Source organism: Mchenga conophoros, linkage group LG23, assembly GCF_057382185.1.
Source record: "Mchenga conophoros isolate Kocher_MC1m ecotype Shallow Benthic linkage group LG23, M_conophoros_male_GT1.1, whole genome shotgun sequence".
In the NCBI taxonomy this organism is placed as follows: Eukaryota; Metazoa; Chordata; class Actinopteri; order Cichliformes; family Cichlidae; genus Mchenga; species Mchenga conophoros.
The window spans coordinates 15542647-15567673 of NC_140547.1; the positions used below are offsets into that span (position 1 = coordinate 15542647).

General features: G+C 40.7%; 1 protein-coding gene across 3 annotated transcripts in view; it reads left to right on the forward strand.

The window, feature by feature from the left end:
- Window positions 1-21968, forward strand: part of LOC146546905 (pre-B-cell leukemia transcription factor 1) — a 63121-nt gene extending 41153 nt beyond the window's left edge. The window contains exons 3-9 of one of the 3 annotated variants that reach the window (XM_085263825.1): window positions 5207-5451; window positions 7461-7651; window positions 10645-10780; window positions 12084-12243; window positions 14919-15031; window positions 16664-16753; window positions 18971-21968. In XM_085263825.1, coding sequence (XP_085119951.1) covers window positions 5207-5451; window positions 7461-7651; window positions 10645-10780; window positions 12084-12243; window positions 14919-15031; window positions 16664-16753; window positions 18971-19063 — 1028 coding nt within the window. In that variant the 3' untranslated portion in view covers window positions 19064-21968. The remainder of the gene's footprint in view (window positions 1-5206; window positions 5452-7460; window positions 7652-10644; window positions 10781-12083; window positions 12244-14918; window positions 15032-16663; window positions 16754-18970) is intronic. The other 2 variants (XM_085263826.1, XM_085263827.1) reach the window with 2 other exon arrangements.
- The last annotated feature ends 3059 nt before the right edge of the window (window positions 21969-25027 follow it).

Here is a 25027-nt window from a genome sequence, read left to right on the forward strand (position 1 = left end):
ATTTGATTTGTAAAAGGCCAGATGTTGGGAAGTTAAACAAATGTCGTGTTCTCCCATTCCAGTTTACTTTTGTCTTCTCAGCCGGTGACATTTTGTCTCTCAGCATGTACACAGAGCAGTAAAACCACCAACCATCCTCTCCCAATCCATCCACACAGAGACACCATGAATACGTGATTTCTTCCCGGCAAAGTCATCTATTGTGCATCCGATTCATAAATTCATTAATAACAACAGCTACTGTGGTAAAAAAAAAAAATCCCATGTTTTTATTAACGCATAAGCAAAGCAATAAAGCCTGGTGCGTGCCTCCTTGAGAGAATTGCTTGTCAACAACAGGAAGGGGGGGGGGGGGGGGGGGGAGAATAAGGCATCGTCTGACAACAAGCCATCTTTGAAACACCTCCAAGAGAGAAATGGCATCCATTAGAGACATACAAAAAAACGCGTGCTTGTCGACGAGCAGTGGGGGGAAATCTCTCGCACACACATCCACAGATAATTGTTTATCCCTGAGAGAATCTTCAGTGTTTGTCTGCGGGTGGCTAAGTAAGTTCACCAGCACTATTGGACAGGGAGTGCCCACCAGACCCAAGGCTCGAAATACATTAGGATGAATCAATTAGGCTGCCATTAGCCAATAAAGTGGCCCTCACTGAGTCGTGTAATTATGACCCACAGCAAAGCCAATTTTATGGAGGCACATTATCCCTTTCTTTTCCTTATTAATTGTATTTGTTTGAGATAATCCCTCCATGGTTTTAATTATGCGCTTTAGGTTCAGGGTGGAAGAAATAAATCATCATTTGCTTCAATCACTTCCAAATACTGCAGGTCTGCAGTTTTGTTTTGTTTTTTCTCACCGTAAGGGAAGCTACCCATCGCGGGGCAATGACTGCACTGATTAGGCACTTAAATTAAAAATGAATGCAGAAATCCAGATTAACCCCACTCAGAGCGAGTTCCCGTCAGATTCTGCGATAAGATGCCAGGAAGAGCTGATATTATAGGCAGCCAGCTACTTAGCTTGTTCCCAGCTCAGAGGACACTGTAAGTGTGACAATGTGCTGTCAATGAGGGATGACAGTACACAGCCAACATGGCGTAATGCATTGTTCCTTCCTGGGTCCCTCCTGACAGATGCTCTCCAAGACAGCTGGATCAGCAGCAAGAATGGAGCCGGGATACGAGGGGAGGATATGATATGCGGGCTGATTAGCGAAGGTATACACGTGTCAACAAGCGAGGCCTGGGGATCACGTCGGAGTTTGTGTTAATTGTCAGTTTAAGACAGCGTTACCTACTGATTTTGAGCACAATGCAGGGCTTTGAATAAGCAGCATTGCTGGATGCAGTCGTTTTCTTTCCATTTGTCCATGACCTTTCTTAGTCGTAGAGAAAAAATGTCAGCCTGCTAGAACTTTTTCTGTTTCCCATCCAAGAGATCTCCTAAGAAATGACCTTCTCTGCAACAGGCACTCTTCTAAGACTGATGTTGGAGGAGCTTCAAGCCAAGTAAAATAAACACTTTGAATGCTAAGCTGGAACTTGGCAGACATGAACTGAATCATTTTTGTGGACACAGGGAATTTTTATGTTCCATTTTCATTTGACAGTCTAGACGTTTTATGGGTTAGGGAAGAAATCTAGTCTAGGACTTTTGCCTGAAACATCTGTGAAGACATGCTGATGTTCTCTGGACTTTTACTCTTTGTTCCTGGACTTGGGAAGCAGGAAACGATATCTTGTCCCATGTGCTTTATGTCAATTTTGAAAAGATCATTTTTATTACAGATGCACCAAATGTAAAGTCCTGGGCCAATTTCAAAACACCCAAACTGTATTATAGTTTTTGTCTTAGCCACTTTAGAGATGTGTCGCACATTATGTTGTCTAATGTTTATTCTTCTGTAATCTTTTGCTCAAAAACACTCTGTACTCTGCCATATACAGTACTCTGTGTATGGCTTGTTTAGTGAGACGCAAATACACAACAGTGGCAGCACAGATTACACGTTTCACAGATTTACTAAGATTTAGGGGCTCTGTGACCATCTTGGATTGTGAAGTCGAGGTTGCTGGGGGTTCTCCAGCTTTCCGAGTTGGAGATCCAACTTGAGGGGACATTCCAGTTCCCACTTAAAATTAATCAGGGCATTCGTTTTAGAATTACTGTAGTCAGTAATCTCAGGCAGCTGTGCCAAACAGCAATATTTTTGTTAAATTAACAACATTTTATGATATTCATGTAATAAAAGCACATTCCCAGTGTTCCTTTAAATGAACTGTCATTGGGAAACCAGAGCTGCTGCAGAGAATGCTGGACTAATGCTGTGTTCTTCTGCTTTGCTAGCAGTTTAATAAATAGTGAATAAACTGAATGTCTCATTAATAATAACCAATAACTAACCAACTAATAAGGCAGCATTAGAAAGCATTGTTTTGTTTTTTTGCTGATTTTGGTCTTCATTTCCTCCTTTATCCTAATGAAACAAAGCATCTTCATAACTGATGAGTTAATGAGTGGTTTTAAAGTCTAATACATCATCACACCGTCTGAACAGTTAACTAGAGGAAAAATGATGTAACAAAACAGAAACACCGGCCATTGCCAACATTAATTAATCAAATAGGTCCACTTAAATATCAATCTTCTACTTACACAGCACGTTAACAGGCTTTAATTTTGAAGAGGTGTTATTTAAGTCAACTCTTTACGTCTAAAACTCAGATAGATAGTTTCAGTATGGCTTGACCTATAAATCCTGCAACCTGTTTTCAGTTCAGTGTTACCATAATGTAAGTTGTCAGCCTTCTTTTTTCTTCTTTAAGTATGTACTGCTGTGAGATGTTTTCCTACTAAAAATTACTTCCAGAAAGGGCAGCTAGTCCATGGGATATTGTGGTGTGCTCCTATTTTAACACCCACTTTAGATCGGCATTTATGAGGTGGTAAATGTAGAAAAAGTGCCTCTCTGTACTGGTGAGCATTCAAGAGCCGTGGGAGCGGCAGCGGCGGCGGGGCCACTGCTGATGTACGTTAACTAAAGCAGACAGGCGGGTTTAGAGTTTCTGATGGAGCAGGTTTGATTGGGTCATAACGTGGCAGCAGTTGTGACGGTGTGGAGGTAAGGCGCGTGTGAAGCCATCTGAGATTTTCCCCTCTAAGCCTGTCTATACATTACTGGAGTGATGAAAGAGTCTTGGTAACGAGACAGGATGTTTGTACTGTCTTGCCATCTCAAGAGACGCCCCCCCCCCAACGCCGCCATTTCTCCTCCAATACTCCTCCCACACTCAATCTACCTCCCGCTGAGTCTATGGCCTGAAACCCTGACCTCTTCCACTCGCCAACAGTTGCCATATTTGCATTTCCAGTCCACTTAAAGGCAAAGGTGGGGGTGAATGTGGGAGACCCCCTCCTCTTCCCCTACAAGTACAGCAGGCTTCATTCTCATCCCAGTGACCCCCTGCCCAGGACTACCAACCCGGACAGCAGTCTGGGGTTAATGCACCAAGCACTCCTATTGTCTCTGAATTAATGAAGTGCTCCGTGCCTGTCCCTTCTCATTCAATGACAACGAGACAAATGACAAGTGGTATTGTTTTAAATGGCTATCGACACTCAAGGGGCGCAAAGTCACAGAGTCAGGGCTCCTGTTAGGTCCGATAACGGTAACACCAGCTGCCGTCAGAGTGCCTTCGATGTCCACTCTGGGGTCAATTTGAATGCTAGCAGCACAACGCTTCACACAGGAGAAGGGATTTTATATTGAAATGGATGGTTCTCAGATGGAGGAGGAAGAGTCTGAGCCTGTGTTTTCACCTCAGAAAATGGAAGGTGGGGACTTGGATGTCCTAAAGAATGGCAAGGGAGACCTCTAGTGGCAAAGAGGAGTATTTGATCAGATTGTTTACTGACGCTATTAATACTTAAACCATACTGTTTTAGGTGTGAAATCAGCTCACACCTAAAACCCACACAGGCACATACACAGCTGCAACTCTGAATGAGTGCTGTAAAGAATAAATAAAGTCCTGGTGAAAAGTTTAAAATATTGGGGGTGATCAGAGTGACTTTCAGAATATTTCTTAAAAGAATTTCCACTTGCCTCAGTGCAATTTCTACTTGATTTAAATGCAAGATTATAGTCAAATTGTACCCATTTTGATTTTAATTCCCAAAATGATTATAGCATTGTTTTGGAAAAATGAGAAATTATCTCAAACCTACTCGTATATAGAAAAACGTCAAGATATAAGGACAAACAAAGACTATTTAAAAAAGTCTGGGGTCCTTTTTTAACCGTGAATTTGGATTACTCTGTATCAAATGGGAAGAGCAGTTTTCTTTCTGCTTTGTTTGTTTGTTTTTAAATTAATGTTAATATCCATTTAAGGAAGAAAGGTTGACTAAAATAACAGGAAACAAAATATTATTTCAGATGTCGGGTTTTGTCAAAAAAATTTAAAAAATGTAAAAAAAAAAAAAAAAAAAAAAAAGACGACGTAACCCAAGAAAAAATAAACGAATTCCACAACCTAGAAACTGAGAATAGGGAAATATTTGTCAAAACAGTTGTTGCTTATTATTCTGTCAGTATATTAACCAAATAAGGGGACTAATTACTTGAGCTCAAGTGAATCTGGCAGCCAGCTGAGCTGATTAAAAAAGGAAGTGTGGGTGACCAGAAGCCTGATGGGAGAGCTGTGCGATTTTTTTGGGGGGGGGAAGAGTGGACAAATTGTGGAAAATATCTAAAACATGCAAATCAAAGAAGCTTATGTCTCCAAAAGGAGTGTATCTAATTTGATCATGAGAGCTTCTTTCCATAGATCGTCTTCAGGCCTGTCAAAGTCATTAATTTCTTGGGGTATTTGTGGAAGTAGCTTTGGATGAAAAACAAACGTGAAACCAATTAGGAGGTTGAATTTGAAAGTTGAATAGATAAATGAGAGGAGGCAGCACCATCTTCAAATGGTCCTTTTTTACAGCAGACCCCATGTTTCCTTCAGTGAGGCAGACTTCAGTCTCCCTCAGCCTGTGTGTCGGTCTTTGTTATACTGCACGGCTCACGCTGAGCTGGTGGATGTGTGGGTGCAGCTCAGGGGTGTCAGCTGCACGGTTGACAGCTTGTTACGGTGCATCACACCGCTGCAGGTGCAACCTTTATGACTGACCTCTGGCCCTCTCCTGTCATCGCAGTGCTGAGCATTCGCGGCGCCCAGGAGGAGGAGCCCCCAGACCCCCAGCTCATGCGACTGGACAACATGCTTCTGGCAGAGGGCGTGTCCGGACCGGAGAAAGGCGGAGGTTCTGCGGCAGCGGCGGCTGCAGCGGCCGCCTCTGGAGGGGCAGGGGCCGACAACTCAGCAGAGCACTCTGACTACAGGGCCAAGCTGACCCAGATCAGACAGATCTACCACACAGAGCTGGAGAAGTATGAACAGGTAAGAGCAGACGATGCACCTTAGACCAACACCTGACAGAGTGGGAAATAGGGCTGTGACGTATAGAGAATTTCTACAGAACCATAACACACTGATTTTTTGAAATAGTGTTTTTAGTGCACACACACACACACACACACACACACACGTATGACCAGCTTAATGATGTTAGGGAGTTTCCTGTGCATTTGCTGTGACAGCAGGACACATCAAAAGCAACATCACGTTGTGCACTTTAATGCCATTTTAGCTTGTCGTGCATCTCCACGTTTTTGTAGCCTGGCACGCACACCACAGCAGGGCTAGAGGCTCAGGCCTGCAAGCACGGTGGTCTCTAAAGGCATTTTTTATGATACATAACTGCCAGAGCAAAGAGATTCCCAGACAGCGCGGGGAGAAGGATTTCTGCAACAGTTGGAAAAGATGAAAAAGTTCTGCTGAAAACTTTGAAAAAAGGAATGAAGCAGTGATATATTCTGTGCCGCGAAGCCTGAAGCGACTCAAGTTTGAGTCAAGGTTATTGAGCTACAGTTCGATTAATTAAACAATGGCCTTAACTGCCGCTTAAAGCTGCTCTCAGTGTATCCTTAAAAGTCTTTAAATTAAATAAGGTCATAATGAAACATCTTATATGTACTTGTAAGAGCCCTTTAAACTTGAGATGCTGTTTTTATGTGAGACTTGTTCTAATACTTTTTATACTTCGAGTAGCTATTATTTTATGCGGTCCGTATATCTTTCCTCGCGGATTTATGCGTGAACCACAAAAAAAAAGAATGCAATAAGATGTGATGAGCAAGTTTAGGAGATGCACCTGGGATGACTTGGCAGGGGATGAAACTATTTGAAGGCAGCTTGTAAGCTTTGCCTTGTAAGATGGATCTTGATGAGGTTCCAGTTTGATTTTAAAAAGTGTGAAACGTGATAGAAAAATAATGTTTAGTAAGCAATGATTTATTTTATTTGTCAAGTAAAATGACCAAAACTTTTCTTAGTTTCAGATTCTCAAATGTGGCAATTTGCAGGTTTATGTGTGATAGAAAATGGAATATTATGAAGTTCCAAGAGTTTGACGAGAAAAACATGTTTTTTACTACTTTATCACATTTTACTTCAGGGTTTTCCAGCTCTGCACACTTTGAAGATGCAGTCCTTCTACAGAAAGTACAAAATCAGTTCAAAAACTGATTATATATTGCTGAGCTGGTCCATCTTCCTATATCTGCTTTTCCCTCCTGAACTTTAATCCAGATTTTTTACTCCTCGCTGAGGCAGGATCACTCTTAAATCAAGTGGCAACCCTTCGACTGTTTCCTCAGTACACGTCAGTAAGAATTCACTTTAGACTGTGTCTTTACCCCAGAATAGTCCATCATATGCAGCCTCTGTGTGTATTCCAAGTATAGTCTTGAAGGGATGCTTTAAAGGAAGGGGGTGATTTTCTCTCATTGCCTTGATAACCGATGCATTCATGACAATAGCATCCCTTTCAGATGAGGCGAGTAAGACAGATGAACACAGAGATAGACAGACACAGACAAAGCCTGACACGGCGAAATCCAGGGAGAGATCGACAGGAGGAGAGGAAATAAAGAAGAGGCGGCAGTAAGAGGCGCGGAGTCGGAGTGTAATATCGTGGCAGATTCACGGCTGGTGTCACATGGGGGGGTGCGATGAATAAAACGTTGTGGCATGTTCGTCTCTCAGGGTTGGCTATGCTGTAAAAAGTGTGTCTGAGAGGGGAACAGCTGTCATTGGTTCCTCTCAACATACTGCCATCACCATTTCTGTTAAATATGAAATATATCAGTGCTTATATTCCCCCTTGGCTCTGCGAGAAAGCTTGCCCCAGAACTACATTAAGAAAAGCGCACGATTTGTGAATTTTAAATACTCGACTCTGCGCGGCAAATTTGACAAATTGAGGTCTCGTCTGCAGTTTTGTCTGACCTTAAGTGAAGTGTGCTCTTGAACGTAATCCTATGTGTGTGTGTTTATCTTCCCTACAGGCGTGTAACGAGTTCACCACCCATGTGATGAACCTGTTGAGAGAGCAGTCACGCACGCGACCCATTTCGCCCAAAGAGATCGAGCGCATGGTGAGCATCATCCACCGCAAGTTCAGCGCCATCCAGATGCAGCTCAAACAGAGCACCTGCGAGGCCGTGATGATCCTGCGCTCCCGCTTCCTCGATGCCAGGTGTGTGCCTTTGCATACAGGTTCAGGTCGTACACGGCACGCTCTGTGCTGCAAATTACAAAATCCTCTACGTGTGCTCTCCTTCTCTGCCTGATATCCATATGAATGGCTGATGTAGGAGGCCTATCATGCCATAAATGTGGTGTAACACATGCTGTTTACCACACATGCTGGACTGGTTTGCATGACTGGGTGCCATTTGGACTTGTATACCCAGCAACACTGGCCAATGAGAGCTTCGTGCATGATCCAAAACACTAACTGCTTCCTTTTTTTTAATGTAATCGCTTGTTCTCTTTGATGCGTGCTTTGGATTTGCATACATTTCTCTAAGGATAAATCTCACTCACTGTCTGAGTTGGAGGCATAACATTTAAATGAGGCATGCACTGCCTTACAAAGCTCCCTATCTATTCTCTTGCAAATGATTGTGGTGGTGCAGCAGCGAAGGGGAAGGGAGAGGAAGAGCTTTCGCTGGTTGAGAGGCACTGCCATGCTCAGCTCCACTGATTAATCTACTGGCTGCTAGAGCCCATGCTGTGCACATTTACATATTCTCATCCAGGCTTTCGAAGCGGGGGACAGAGATTTTAGCACAAATCTCCTCACCGGTGGATCCACGGAAAGAGATTTTCCAGGGTTCCCCTCCAGCTTATGTAAAGCCCTCTTTAGACGTGGCACACGCAGATATGACCTGATGAGTGCAAGAGATGGAGGGGTCGGTCAACTCATGAGCCACCAGCATGTGATATCTGTCTGCTTCAAGGTGTGGTGTTGGCAGGATATCGCTGGATTCATTTTCATATTCAAAGCATGACAGAATGCGTGTTAGCATTTCCTGCTGAGGTTTTACATGGGTGTAAACACACACACACACAAAACAGCAACATACAATAAAGTTGCAATAAAATTCAGTTAAAGCTGTTAAAAATACAGGTGAGCTTTAAAAAGCTATTTCAGTGAAGCTGCATCTCAACAACGTAACCACGCAAACCTTTCATGAGCGATCGAAAAAGTGATCAAAAGCTTATAAAGAGAGAGAATGCAGAGTTATGACTGATAAAGTCAGCAGTTTGAAAAAAATTTGTAACCCAAGTTTCACTGTTGACACCAGAGCACGTTTTTGACACATTATTTAAAACTGCTCTAAAATTGAAGCGTGGACCTCCGTTTTTTTAACTGTGAACAATGTCAAACGTGGCCATCGAGAGCATTACTACTGAACTGTACACTTCCTCTAAGCGTTTGGGAACATTGTAACATATTTCAGTTTGTAGTTTTAGTTTTGTCACCTGCAAATTCTTTATTTAGTTATTATTCTCACTAACTTTATAGCTGTTTTAAAAAAAACTATTGATCAACCCACTGTACATTACTATACTGCAGATATATCCTTTATCCTTGAAAACAGTGACGTATTTAATAGTTAATTCCTCCTAGATAAGGTGTAATTAATAAAATAAATGCTAGAGCTGTTCCATATTTGCTGGTGTAATGCAGTCAGAATATCAGATTTTCACCATAATGAAATTTGAAATTATATTATCAAACATAGAGATTACTCAAATTACTATTCAGCGTATTTTATCTCTTTTTTGTGAGTATGAATGCAAAAAAGACATGTGCAAATGCACGATTATTTATGATACGTTTAATTGACATCCCAGTGATAATTCTTGAGTTAAATGTTATGTTAATGAATGGGTTTAGGTTTAAACTGCACACTTTAAAACTGTAAAATAAGATTTCCATTGTTGTCCTTTAATTATACATATATATTTAAAAGGGGAAAAAAACACTTAACTTAAAAAATTCTGTCTAATCACAGAGCAAGTACACAAATCCAGAGCAGTCTTAGTCAGTATATTCCCAAAACAGTGTTACGGTTTAAAGCGGAGCCCTACCCTGGCTGGTTTTAACGTCTGTATGTCTGAATATTCAAAAGGCAAACACTGCTATTAAACCTTTTAAAAAATGGAGACTGTGATTTCTTCTTTATCTCCCCACAATTAATAGTAGATATTGACTTAATTATTATGACCCAGTTATGTGCTTTTATTGCCAGCCCTAATGCTTTCTTCAGATGCTCATAAACAGAGCTGTAGTGCAGCAATTCTGGGCCTAATTGTTCTCTTGAGTCCTGACAAAGTGTCTCAGTGCAAAGCTGCAGCTAAATTGAAAGTTTCTGGTGCAGCAGAGGTTTTCACAAAGGGGGGTAATGTACATCCAAATCAAGGCCAGATAAACCGGAGAGACCGTGCTGGTGTCAAGCCAACATCACGGATGCTCGGCTTATAACTGATGACCGGCTTGAGTTGGTATCGGCGTGCTGAAAACCACTTCCTCCATATTAAAGCAACCACAATATTTAATAGGGTGAACTTGCAGAAATGTCATGTTTAAAAGTGAATCCAAGATTTCGGATAAGGTTACATTTGTAGTTGTTGTGCAGTTTATTTTAGATTTTTCCTCAGTTTTGGAGATGGCCGCTGTAGAAATGACTGCCGTCTTATGAATACATTGGAACTAAATGACACTTGCATTGTGGTGCGTAAGTGCCAAGAATACATTTTAAAACTCAGCAGCGATGCATCTTTCCAAAGTCATGACCTGATTACAGTAAGAATGCACAAACTTTGTCATGAGCTATTTTATGGAGGAACAATTTTCTTTCTGTCAAACTACAGACAATGAGGGCGAGGCTGGCTAACTAAAGAAAAAAGACACGTCCATCCATCTTTTACAATTTCCCCGATTGTCTCGTCCCATTATATTTAAGAGAAAGCAAACATCTCTGCAGTGGAAAAGTCCCAAACTGTTACCTTGTGGATAAAGGCTGGAGGAGAAATAAGCAAATTTGATTTTGAGATCAGAGCGCTTATGACTTCTCTCTGTAATGATAGTTCCCCAGCGTTTCTTACCAGTTCCATGTTGTTATCGTTGCTCTAAACTTAATTTTATCCCCGTTTGAACCTTCACTGTTCTCTTTGCAGACGAAAAAGACGAAACTTCAACAAGCAGGCGACAGAGATTCTGAATGAATATTTCTACTCGCACCTCAGTAACCCCTACCCCAGCGAGGAGGCTAAAGAAGAGCTGGCAAAGAAGTGCGCCATCACAGTGGCCCAGGTACACCGCAGATCACCGCCACCTCACAGCACCTGTAGGAACACTGCCGTACACAGAGTAGCAGGACAAAGACGAGTTTTAATATGAAGCTGGCGCAGAGCGTCTTGGCAAGTAACCTAATAATATGTTTTGTGACTGTCATGAGTACAGACAGCGTCTCTAATCTTTTAGCAGTGCCTTTCATTGAGACAACAAAGGACTTAAAGTATAAATACGCCTTGTCATGAGTCTGTAATCTTGTAAATCAAACCAGACAAAGCTATTTTTGACCAGTGACACAGTGTTCCTATTGAAGTAATGCAAGCTAAGCACAACTCAGCTGTCATAGTTCTTATTGATCTAATCTTATAGTGGATCACATGCACCACTTGCAACATAAATTCTAAATACAGTCCAAGTACTTTTACAAAGTGTGACACAAATGGTGAGAAATCCAGCATACTTTGTGCACGTATTTTTTGGGGGGTAAACGAAGTGAAAATAAAATAGACTGAAGTTTCTAATCGAACATCTTCGAGAAAGCAACTAATTGATTAATCAGCAGCTGCTTTCAGCTTGTGAAATTCAGCGCTGGGATCATTTGAGGCATTTGATGATTAAATCTAACGGTAACTTAACCAACATCTGTGTCATGGCGAGTGCGAAGACTAAAACATCTTTGCATTCCAGCACTCAGGTTGTTTCACTCCTGTGAGAGTTGATAATACGGAAAGCAATGACAACACCAAGGTAAACAGCAGTTTGTGTTTTGAATCCATCATTTGGGAATGGATTGTTTTCTCAATTGGTTTCATTAATTTCTAAGGAATGATTGGAGGGTGCAGCTGGGCCTGATTGTGGAAGCAGCTCGGTAGCCGAATGATTTGTAGAGTTTCCGTTTCTTGGCCATAATAAAGGAGAATGTTTACCTACTCTGTGCATTGGAAACTTTGCAGGATTGATTTGGTTTTCATTTTAATGTTGTTTATCATTAGCGCTGGGATTACCCCCCCGGCTTCATCTGGGAGTCCATTAGCCGTAATGGGTGTTAGCGGATGTTGACTGATTGGTGCTTGCGTGAGTTCTGATGATAGCTGCAGTCATGGTGACATAATGAGACTGTTATTGGCAATCATTCCATTCTGGCACTAATGCAGATTCACAGCACCAGTCTGTGAAGCCCATACCTCTGACAGAGGCTCTCTGCAGTGTTTTGCATGCCATTAAGGCCATGCAAGCTAAACACTGCCATGGTTTTTCTGAGAGCCTCTGTGTGGTAATATGTCGTGACAATTAAACTATATTCTTTTGTTTGTCTGCTCAGGTTTCCAACTGGTTCGGGAATAAAAGAATCAGATACAAGAAAAACATTGGTAAGTTCCAAGAAGAAGCCAACATGTACGCTGCGAGAACTGCCGTGAATGCGGCTAATGCATCCTCACATGGAAGCCAAGCAAATTCACCCTCAACTCCAAACTCTGCAGGTGAGACAGGAAGTCCCTGGCTCTGCTCAGCTATTAGATATGTGCCTCCTCTGTGTACTACAACTTAGTCAATTTTAGAGTTTTTTCATTGCTGATGCTGGTAATTTGTAAAGGAGCAAAAAGTAGATCTGTCAGGCAAACTCAGTTATACACAGAACATGCCTAAAACCTGACAAAGCACCATCGTTACTGCTGAACAAATTAAACATTTCCCCTTCACGACTCTAATTACCCCCCTAGTACTAAAATATGTCCGATTAGACGACCTGAACCCCGTGCCAAGTCTCCATAATCTCACTGTCCTCTTGTCTGGGTCTCAATTAATCCTGTTCTTCATGTATGCTTATTAAACTCTGTATTTATCACGGTCTCTGCTGACACTCTAAGGATAAGTCTGGTAGTATTCTACATTTTTCTTATTTTTGGTGAATAACAGTGGAAAAAAGACTAACAGTGAATTGACCCCACTTACTTTTCTTGTTGAGCCACATTAGTGTACAGAGATGATTAACTCTGACGTCTCATCACGATTACCTAATCCTAGGCAATCAAAAAATGTACTTCATATTTTTTTACAACTGTTACCAAGTGCTGCCAATCAGAGGAAAAAAACGTATCATTCCAACCGAAATACATCAAAACTATTCAGGTTTTCCAGAAAAGTCTATTTCTGCCTTATCCGGTATATAGAATTAGGGTTAACGTTGCCACCTTCTATCAAACCATCACATCTACATTCCTTTTTTTACCTTTCATACACACATTGTAGTTTGTTTGGGGTTTTTTTAATATACCACCTATACCATGTTCATATGAAAAATACCTGCAACATAAATTTCAATTCACACTTGCTTAAATTGCCTAAAATATATAGAAAAATGTTAAAGTTGCCTCTTTCATTAGTAGAATGAAGGATTCAAGTCTTACAGGACATTAATATTTAATCAATTTTTTTCTTTTTTTTTTTGCTAAATGTGTAAATAGCCACAGGTGAAATAAAGCTTTTAAAATTAAATACACTACGTGTTTTAATTAGTAGCCTTTATTAAAAACTGCAATGCCCTGCTGTTATGAGATATTACTTATTTTTAGTTAAGAATGAAAGTTAATTTATGTAATCAATTTTTATAGCAATTTTTGTAGTGGATATTAATTTGACCTAGGAACACTTAACAAAAACATTGTTTGGTTTTTACCAAATAACAACGTTAAGATTGAAAACAGAGCGTTAGTTTGCTTTAATGTCTAGCAGTTGTAATTCTGCATTTTAAGCCACAACATTAAAGCTCAGCTCGCATGTTTAGATAGATATATAGAGCTTTAGCCTGAATAGTGAAGATGATCTTCAGGCCAGGAGAAATATAATTTATATAATCATAGTGTAGTGGTTTACACATGTGCCTGACATGTAAAAGATCCCATTCAAGACTGCGACAAGACAAATACCCAAAAGTTCTGTGTCAGGAAAGGCAGCTGATTTAAAAATCTTTGCCAAATCCCTCTTTAGCAGAAGTAGTTCTTAATTCAGGACTAACATTGAACAGATAAATGGCAAATGAAATGGAAATAAGAGAAAAAATATAAAAACCTGTTGACTGCTGTTCCCGGTAGTTTAACTACACTCCTGCATGTGGAGTCCAGGTAGCCCTAGGCCTCAAACTGACCAGCTTCAGAGTTCAGCAGTAATCCAGTAACATCAAAAGATGTGCAACCCCTAGGTCCGAGGGTGACCACCTGCCTGTGCCTAAATTACCTAAATATCACTCGCAGACTTGACACATTTAATGGGACTGGCGTGGCAGCCATCTTGGAACCTTGAAATCTTATTAGCCTCTATTCCCCTTGTTATGGCTCCCTCTGGTGATGGATAATCCTCCTAGTACCACACTAAGACTCTGATATGTTGCCATGTTTACTTTGTGATGATTCCCAGGCTGTTTTCTGTCACCGTGACCCCCCCTAGCCACACGTTTATTGTAGTAACAGCTCCCCCTCATCTTAATCAGTCAAAATAAAAAAACATCTCTCCCCATACTTTTTGCATAAGCGTTATATCATTCTTCTTCTGTGGTATTTTCTCCAGAGGCAGACAAACCCTCTGCCTCCTGTTGACACCAGCACATCCATGCTCACTGTACATGTGTGGTCATATATTAATGCTTTACAGGTGTAGTAAAAATTTGAAAGAATGCCAGACTTATCTTTTTCTACAGTCCAGTGTTGTTGGGAAATGTTTATCATTTGCTGTCTTCCTTTGATGAAATATCAGACTTAAGAAGAAGAATGGCTTTTTCGGGCTTCTTAAAATGTCTTTTAAATGTTGTATTCTCCAAAAAAACACAACAACAAGTCACCATCACTAAAGATAGTTTTGTCTTTCAATGAAAGCAGTCCAGGCTACTTGGATGAGACAGCAATTGAGTGCATTTCTTATTAATCTGGGCTCCTTTCTTAATTCTTTTTTGCTAATATGTAAACAGATTACCTGGTAAAACATATACCTGATACACTACTTCTCGGTCCTCACTTCACCCCCCCTGGTCTAACAGCCTGCACGGCTGCTAGCTAACCCTCTGCATGCTGCTCCTCCAGGCTGCTTCCTGAACGGGCTGACTTGCTCCTCTTTGCTTGCTCTCTGTCTCTCTGTGATTCGACTGCTCCCTCTCTCCTTTCAGGTTCTGGTGGCTCTTTTAACATGTCAAACTCGGGGGACTTGTTCATGAGCGTGCAGTCTCTCAATGGGGACTCGTACCAGGGGGCTCAGGTGGGAGCCAACGTGCAGTCGCAGGTAGGGCCCCAAAGCAGAACAGAAGGTGATACAGGGGCGGATCGAGTACTGATCTTTGTAACGCCAGACTCGTCATGCACAGGTTTTAGATGAATTAACTAGTAACTAGGGTAATTTCACCCTCGTAGTATCAGGAAGCATCTGATAATGCTTAAATTAATTTATATTAGCTTAAAAGAACTGCAGAAATATGACAGTGCATCTACAGCCAAACCAGCCAATTCCAAGGAAGCTAGCAAGATGGACTGCATTGATTCAACCTCAAAAAGCCACGCCCACTGGAGGGGAAACGATTCAGTTGATGCTACACTTTTGTGTTTTAGCATTCAGTATTTAATTAGCAGTTACAAAGCTAAGGTTAGATATCTTTTAGTCAACTAAGTTTATCACCAGCTATGCTTTCTGAGTCATCCACATTCCACTATAATGGAAGTTATGCAACTGTTATTCTCATTTCAAACTCCATTTTTTGTTATTCTTAGAATAGCTTTGCATGAACCACAACATCATCATCTGTATTTACTTTATACTAGGAGTTGTGCAGCCTTTTAGTTCAAGCTTTGTCTGAAACAATTCAGTTTAGCTCCCTCCCTTGCAATTTCCTCCTGATTGGCCACTTTTATAAATAGGTCTGAACAGCAGTGGGTGGAGCCTCTGTGTTCACGTTATGATCATATTAAGAGTATCCCCTCTCAGTGAGAACATCCCGAGCCAAGACAAGAAAAGCATCTGAAATGTTTGCCATATTTAATACAAGCAGAAAGTAAGGAAATGCATAACAAGTAGCTTTTAACTTACAGAAATATAGGTGTAAAACTGACATTTTGATATTTGACTTATTAACAACAAATAATGACTCTCATTAATAATAATTAAGCACAGTCCTGCCTGAAATAGTCAAACTGATGTGGGTTATACCTGTTGGTACTGTTTTCCATCACCCTGGTGCTTTTGGGAATTTTTTTTATTTATTTTTTTCTTCTAACAGATGAAACTCACATGGAGGCTTCTAATAACTTGTTTCCCCTCTGATGTGGGCGGGACTTAATTGCCCTCTACCTCTGTGCACTTACTTGTACTCATACACTACTTGTTAACAAAATAAGATTCAGACCCTTTTTCTATAGTGGGACTTGGATAGCATTTGTGGGACTAATAGGGGACCTTTTATTTGTCATGTTTTAATGATTTCTGCTTTGACTGGCACATGCTGTTAATGACGAATCTTCTTAATCTAAATATTGTTAATCTTGCTGGCATAAGAGCATGTGTTCAACTTATTTTCTAATAAACTTCCTTTTTACCCTTGTCATGCACACCCCCTCCAAAAGAAAACACCCAGCTGCTTACTTTTACCTTGATGGAAAAGAGTCATTAATACCCCAGTCTCAAGGGCAGAAGATTTGTCATCCTGTATTCATCCTACAAACAGTTTGATTTCAGCTGGCAAAAACCAAACATCTCTTTATCCTGAATTCCCTTTTTGTTTTGGACTTTGTTGTCTCCAAGGACATACTTGCAGCAGTGTACTCTTGTTGTCTCTCTTGTTGTCTTGTCATCTCTCTCTTTTCTCTTGTGCTTCTCTTGTGTTGACTCTGACCTTGCTTTGTCTGCTCTTTCTGAATGTTTCAGGTGGATACCCTTCGCCATGTTATCAGTCAGACAGGCGGATACAGTGAAGGACTCACAGCCAACCAGATGTACAGTCCGCAGGGCATCAATGTAAGCTTTCCTTTTTTCCCCCTTTGTTTTTCCTTTCTCTCCCTACCAATTATTTCAAAGCCATAGGGCTCAGAATGCCACTTAGTAGGACTTGTCTCCACTCCATGGTCACCTAGTTGATTGCTTCTCTAGCACTCGTGCCACAGGCAGCACGGTACCCACCGTACGCAGGCGTGGTGCTGGCCACACACATGCAGAGCCGCCTTCTGAGCCTGTCATGTTCAATCAGGCCTGGAGTAGCACCTGCAGCCACGTATGGTCAGCCGTGAGAGAGCCGCACAAACAGGTGACACCTCTTTGCTCTGGACTTCAGCTCCCTCTGACCACCTGACCCGTGATTAGCAGCCCCAAGGCCAGAAGTTCCCATTAATGCCCCACAGGAGACATCAGCACCGTCCCGCTAAAAATAAAACCTCACGCTCCTGGAAACGACTCCTCATGTGCCATAGGGGTTTGTCCCCGACGTGTTTGTCTTATTTTTCTGCAGAGTTCGGGTTTAGATGTGGGGGTATGAGGGGTGGGGTGGGGGTTGCTAGCTGGCGGCGGCAAACAGTAGGGAAATTCACAGCGACAAGCCGTGTCGTAAAGGGGAAAATCGATAAGACAGACACAAGGAGAGCAGAGTGTGGACTTGGGACAGCAATCCAAGCGCATTGCTCAGATCATGTTCCTGCCACACTAATGGCCCTGACAGCGAGCCGCGCTGAGGACGAGGACGGTCACAGCCGCGGCTGGGTTCCTCCGCTGTCGTCGTCGTGCCTCACTGGCCATATGATAATCAGATGAAATGTCTCCCGTATAAAAACATGTATGTGTATTCAAATAGGCTTCCTGGCTGCTCCGAGCGCATCCCACAGCTAGCTGTGCTAACCCTGAGAGGACGCTAACGTATTCAGGCCCTGTTCTTTCTCAGTCCTTTGACCTCACAGATACGGTTCTCCTTGGACGCCTGCTTGCTCTACCACATCTTACACTGCCACAGTATGCTGTGTTATTCACTTTTATACCCTGTAAAGAAGCTCTGCAATGCATAATGTAGGAGCAGGATATCTGTCTGGCAGCCTGTTTGCCTGTGATTTATGTTGCTAAGGCTGGTAAATTAGGAATCTCTGCTCTTCACTTGCCTGTTTTTTCTCCAATCCATGCACGACAGTTTAGTTTGATATAATGTTTTAGCAGATAATAGTAAGTTATGACAAAGCTGTCTTTTGTAGAAAACTAGATTTTTTCCACTGAGGTATCTCAACCTCTTTTGGCCTTTATTTTGCAGAATTCAGGGCATAGAAGCACTTTTGTTGTAATGTACAATTTACAAAATACATCATAAGTGGTTTTTGGTTTGTCTTTGCATAAAAGTTATATATATATACATATATATATATATCGAAAATGGCAACGCTTTTATAACTTCATTGTTAATTAAATGCAGGAACGACCTGTATCCCGAAAAAAACAAACAGTTTTAGAGACTTGTCAAGACAGACTTTAGTGAATCTTGTGTCTAATACAAAAAAGCCTGCTGGATAATGACTGCTGCGGGTGATTACATTATACAATCTGACCCCTCCACTTTTGATTACACATTACAAGCTGTGAAATGAAAGGCTGTCGAGGACCATTTCCAATTTTTCTGATGGTTTTAAATTCGCTATTAACACCCTAAATGCTCTTTAACAGGCCTGTCTCTGGCGGTGAAAAGGACCTCCAGAGTTCTTATTGTATGTTAATTCCTACTGTCAGCATCGTAATTAGTGCATGTTTTGTTTCAGACGCCCTTCCATACAATTTACATATATTCATATTGTTTAAAATGACAGCAGCAGGAATTTATTTCAAGACGAAATCTTGCACAAGTTGACTTTTCCTCTCTTTATTGTTGTCATTGCTTAAATGAGTGAGTGTGCAGTGTATGATGGGGTAATTCTGTTTCTGCTCAGCTGGAAACACGGCAGTATTTTTTTTTATGTCAGTCTTATTCTGAATTATTAGCTGTAATGTGAGCTGTGTTAGCTTTTCCGCCAATCCAGGAGGCAGTTTGACTTAAGGCTGTGTTTGACTGCGTAGTTCAAAGTATCCCAGCGTTGGTGCACTATCTTGCCCTCAGGACTTCTATTCGTTTTTTTATCTCAGTGTGTTTGAGCTGCATCGAGTAATGAACAGAAGAGCAACTCACTCACGCCCCACTTCTGGTTCTCTCTGATTCTTTTCCCCTCCCAGGCAAACGGCGGCTGGCAAGATGCTCCAACCCCCTCATCAGTGACATCACCTACAGAAGGACCTGGAAGCGTTCACTCCGATACCTCCAACTGATCCTCCACCCACCTGCTTCCTCTTGATTCCCACTTTCCTCGATCCACCACAACTCTCCCTTCCAAAACTTATACCCTGACCCCCTTTTTTTGGGACTGGATGGGAAACGGCGCGGCACAGTCGGGGTCTGGAGATGACGTTTTCACCATTACGGATAAAACTGTTCACTTTTCCTATCTGGACCACCGCGGCACCGTTAGCAGCCTGCGTAGGGGACTCATATTCACACCACACAGTTTGTACAGTTTCCACTTGATGTCCATGTTGCCTCTTTGTATTTCTCTTTACAGTATATATTCACACAGTAGGCTCACAGCAGCGTATTGGCCCACATCTTGTAAATTGAGATGCTTTCACACTACCTCTATTCGAAATAATAACATAGCAAACAAAATTTAAACGGCTTCGGTTTTACAAAGTTTCGTATTTTTACAAATTTATCACACACCACATCGAGCCCTATCGTTACACGTCTGTTTTCAATACCAGATTACTTTTCTTTTTTTTACCTATGGTGCCAAAGTTCAGCTCTGGAGGTGAATTTTGAAAACATTGTTGTCTCATGTCCTTAAATTTCTCATGCCATACATTGTGACATATTATTATTATTATTATTATTATGTTAGTCCATTTATATTAGTAAGCTGATATCCAAGTATTCAGCCTCGGTTTGTATTGTTTGTATTCAGAACTTCTACAGCAGACACTGACATTTAAGACCTTTTATTGCTTTGTGCCATAGTAGCTACGTTTCAGCTAACACGCGGTACAACAGTGCAGAGACTTTACAATCTTAAAGCGAGAAATTAAGGAATTGAGCTCAAAGACGTATATATTAAAGCACAATAACATCTACTGATTAAAGTCAAAGGGGAGCATTTGTAAATGTGAAAAAAAAAGAAAAACTGTTTAAATCTAACAGTGAGACAAACGGATCCAAATACTGCTGGTAACCAAACAGTAATTCAGTTTTTAAGGTATCATGTCATCAGGATTGAACACATCGCATGTCCTTTCTCATTCATGTATGGAATCACATTTGTGCCAAAAGTCCGAGCACGAGACGAATCATTTTGAGAACAGAAGATTTTTGGTTTTGCTCAACTTATTCTTTTCCAATAAATAAATTGGAAAAGTCAATAAAAATGTGCAAAATTTGATAAAAATAAATAATCATTTCCTATTAAAGTTTGTAAAACTGGAACATGCTAAAAAATGTAATAGATATGTCTCTGCAATATTCTTTTTTTTTTTTCTGTTCAAAATGTCTCACTGAATCCTCAGGATTTAGTCACAAATCTAATCGGCATGTGTTCATCTTGATCTGCCTGACCTGTTTTGTAACCTCTGATAACATCAGAGAGAACGTCTGACGTTAGAAAGTAATTATATTCTCACTTATTCACTTTTTTCTTTGTTTAAAATGACACTACACTCATGAACATGATGCCAATCTGAAATGTGAAATTAAATTTGTGACCTTTGTCGTATGTACAGTACAATGTATACATGATTACAATAGTCCTCATGAGCATTTACATACTTTGATACCAAAAAAAGGCAGAATTTTATCCTCCTCATTGGGATCAGCTTTATCGAGGGTTTTCTTTTTCCTGTTTTTGAATGGTTTTAGTATCTGCAGTGCTAGTGAGCATCTCATTATGCTCCAGTACTCTGTATCCAAAGCCAGAAAAATGCACTTGGAATACAGTAGTGTTTATATAAATTCAAATGAAAACAAATACCCTGATGGCACACAAATCCAGAAGATGTTTGGATATATTTTTATGTGTCTCCATTTTGCAAATAAGTCATCTTTTTTGTTTCACTTGATATTCTTTTGACTGTTTTTCTTTTTATGCTACCATTATGTGTGAATTGCCCAAGAATGCTCTATATACAGTATGTAGATATGCGCCTTTACTCTTTTTTTGCATCTTTGAATTTGGACAGTAGCTATTTTAACGCAGCCTCTTTGAGTTCCTGTTGGATTTACGGTGAAATCCTTCTTATTCTTTTGTACTCATGTCACATGTTACAACCCTGCGTCCAAAATGGCTACTGTCCCATTAAAGGTGACGTGAAAAGTTAGCGTTAACATTGCCCTCTCTTTGGCTTTTATTTTAGCTGAACTGAACCCTGAGAGAAAATTCAGTCCCGAGATCCCAAACAGCCTGAAAACCACAGGTATTTTTTTAACAGTATTTATTACACACGTATGAAATCATGGATGTCTCAGAGCTTGGGCGTTGAGATCTACGACGGCGTGATGGCAACAGACAAACTCATTTGAATGACTCAGAGCGGCTCCCCTCTCGACTCACCTGCTCAGTATTACAGCCGAGGGGGCGAGCACCATTGAAATGATGCACAGAACCTGCCTCAGTCGTGTCTTTGGAAGTCATTGGAGTGAACTGACAGCGGCGGCCATGCAAGGCAAACACGAGGATTGTTTTTGCACCCCTCAAAAAAAGGCTTAACTCTACTTTTCACATTGCCTGTCAAATATTATCGAAGCTTCATGTAATGATGCTTTTTAGTTTTTGAATATAAAAGGAAAAGAGACATGAAAAGAAAGATGACCAATTTGTAAAACATGAAATGTTTTATTTGTTGCATGTCTTTTTGTTCTTCAATAAAATAACGTACTGCAGTGTTTTGAATGTTAACTTCTTTTTTATAAGGATTTCAGAGTGAAATCGTGGAGCCTTTTTCTTGACAGGTTTTAACTTTTAAGATCTCTGCGTATGTAAAAAGGTATCAAATGGAAAACTATTGTCTTTTTAATTCCGATTCAAAACTTGTTTTCTGTGGAGAAAAATAGCTGAAAGGTGTAGGTTTTATGGTCTCTTAATTTGTACTGGCAATGCGTATCCCAAATAAATAGTTTCTTTTGTTGCATAAACGGAGGTTTTGTCATTTTTCTGGTGAAGTTTTGTTTGCTCTTTGTGCTTTTCTCCACCACAAACTTGAGCGTGGTGTTTCCAGCAGACTTTTGTAACAGGGTCAGGGTCAGAAGTCACTGTAGGATACAAGTTAACACATTGTAGACTTGTCAGTCCAACACCTCTGGATAGCATTGCACGTCTCACTTCCAACTAGGCTGTGGCATGGAGGCATTTTATCACCACTAACATAGCACCGGAGCTTGGCCTGAGCTGCCGAGGGTGTGAAGGGGACATTTTCACAGTTTTCACAGTGAGTGAAAGCTGTGTGCTCCCGGCAGACAGACACCTCCTCTATCCCCCACCACCCTTCCCCACACCCAGCGCTCCCTCTGAGGCATGGTTAATGTGCGTTCCCTGAAAGAGGCGGAATCCACACTTATCTCTCTCTTCCAGATAAACCAGACAGGATGTCTGATTCTGCTTCTTCAATTCATCCCTCCTCTGGAAAAAAAAAATAAAAAGAAGGAAGGGGCTGAAACATGAACTTGTGGATTAGGAAGAGGTTCCCAGGAGCATCCAAAATCAGGGAGCGTGACAGAGACTGTGGGAGTGACATATGCAAACATGATCAAGTGTAATTACATGGAGAGGCCTCCTTATTTCTATCAAAGGGTTTCTTTTAGCCAGTGTTTCAGGAATGAAAGGCAAAAAGTGCTGGACGTGTAGCTTTAATTTATTCATGTTCTCCTGCAAACCAAAAAAGGCATTGTGAGACGGATTCAGTCATTACATGGTGAAAAGGTGTAAATCCCATTCTGAGTAAAATCGCTGTGCATTCTTTTGAATGTCTGAGTCCTTTAACAAAAAAAAGGCTGTAAAACATGCTGTACCGAGACAAATGCACTGCAGGTTTTTATGAAGACTGCACTGATCATTGTTCATTTTACATCATGAAAGTATAAATCCAATCAGCAACAGAATCTGGACCACCTTAACTCTTTTAACCTTACCTTGGGAAGGGATTTAGATTAAGAGCAATTAAAGAACATTACCCCCTTTCTTTCTTAAAAACTTAAATTGAACTGGTTTAAATCCTTTTCAAAACTAATAAGAATCCATTGGCAGGTATTATTATTAGGTTAATAAGGGCATACCATTCACAGTAAGCATTTAGTTGGTGATTCGCAAGTTAAAATCTTTGCTGTCCTGGTTAAAACTCATTAATAAGCAACGGTTTTTAATGTATATGATACCTATTATATATTAAGTTTGTGAGGAAACATTTTCCTACCTTTTCTCATTTCACCAACATAAAAACAAAAGGCACAGAGAAAGAAAATCAAAGTTCCCGTTTCATTTTGCTGCTCCTGGTATTGTACCTGCTAGTTCATGTGCTGTCAGTTTTGTTTAATGACAATGCACAACAGAGCCACTGGCAACATATCTACACTGCCCCCTGGTGGCTAGGTGCTGTAGAGATCATAAACCCCGCGCCGCCTGTAAAATAAGTAGTTGTTAACGTGTCTGTTGAGCTATGTTCAGGAATTCTACTCAAACATGACGAAGGGCTGTTCCTTACTTAACTGTACAATTTATCCTTAATTAACTGTACCAAAAACGGTGTCGTTCTACAGTAATAAGTTTGTGCTGATAAATAGTAAGTCATGTCGTTACTACTATGTTAAGAGCCCAGATAGCAAATTGGTAGTTGATGCACATGTGGCTAGCTAGTTTGTAAATTATAAATATAGACTGAGCATTCATGATGGCTCAAGGCAAATCCAGTGATTTAAGCTGGCATATAGCTGGCATATCACCTGGGCTGAGGTGGAACCTCAACATCTCATCTCCACCAATGACCGTTTAAAAAGACGGGTGTAGTTTCCGACTGTGAAAGATGAAGCCAGCAAGCAGGTATGGGAGGAGCTGTGGGTCAGCAGCAGTAGTGACGGGCAAATTCGGTTCATTTTACTGAATCGAGCTTTAATGAGTCACTCACCAAAGTGAATTGGATTTCCTGAGTCATTTGAGTCACTGAGTCAGTTGACCAGAGAGTGCAAAAATTTATATTTTCACTCAAACTTAATTTGTTTCTCTTTTAATGTAAATCCTACTGCTAAGATGAATGATTGTAAAAGAAAACAGCTATTTTATAGAGCAAAAAAGAGCAAATAAAAAATTTGAAAGGGAACATTTATTTATTTTTTATTTTATTAGTATTTTCCTTAAATGTGTCAAATATATTTTCTCATCTAAATGTCCACTGAGCTGTGAGCCAGGGGCGGTACCCAGCCAACATGTATATATGGGCCCCACCTGGTTTTTGCTCGGGCTGGATGGGTACCATATGGGCATGGGCTCAAACTGGGCTTTTTGTATGGGGCCTACTTGGGTTCTTCACATTAAACCCATATGGGCAATGCCAAGTGGGCACTTTTAGTAGGTCCTAGCTGGGTCAAACATGGGAAACATTTAACTTTTTTTTTTTAAACTTTATTATTGCTCAGTAATAAGACAAAAGTATTTATTACCTGAGTACGAGATTCATAAAAATACACCATAGCCATGCATTAGTTTAGTTTGTTTATTTTTAGCAAATGCATTTTGCAATTTAGAATAAATCTGCATTCATGTGCAAAATTTAGCATTTCCCAATGAGATTGAGAACATGCAGTGCCCTCACAGAAAGGGCCAAACAATTTCAACAACAGTGAGAGGTTCTGAATCGAGGTGTTTTAAATTGTAAGGTAAAAACCTTACAAAATTAAAGCTCCAACCCAAACAATCCCCCACGAGCAAGCACTTGGCAACAGTGGGGAGGAAAAACTCCCTTTCAACAGGAAGAAACCTCCAGCAGAACCAGGCTCAGAGAGGGTCAGCCATCTGCCGCGACCTGTTTGGATGGGGCTGATGCGAGACAGAACCAACACTGTAGGATTTTAAAATTGTTGAAATCTTGTGAATTGTATATATCATAGTCGAAATCATAGCCTGATTTCGACTATGATTTTGTAGGGAAACAATGTTTTCAAAAATTTCCCAAAAGAACAACAGTTCCTAGTGGTCTTTGAAGAGG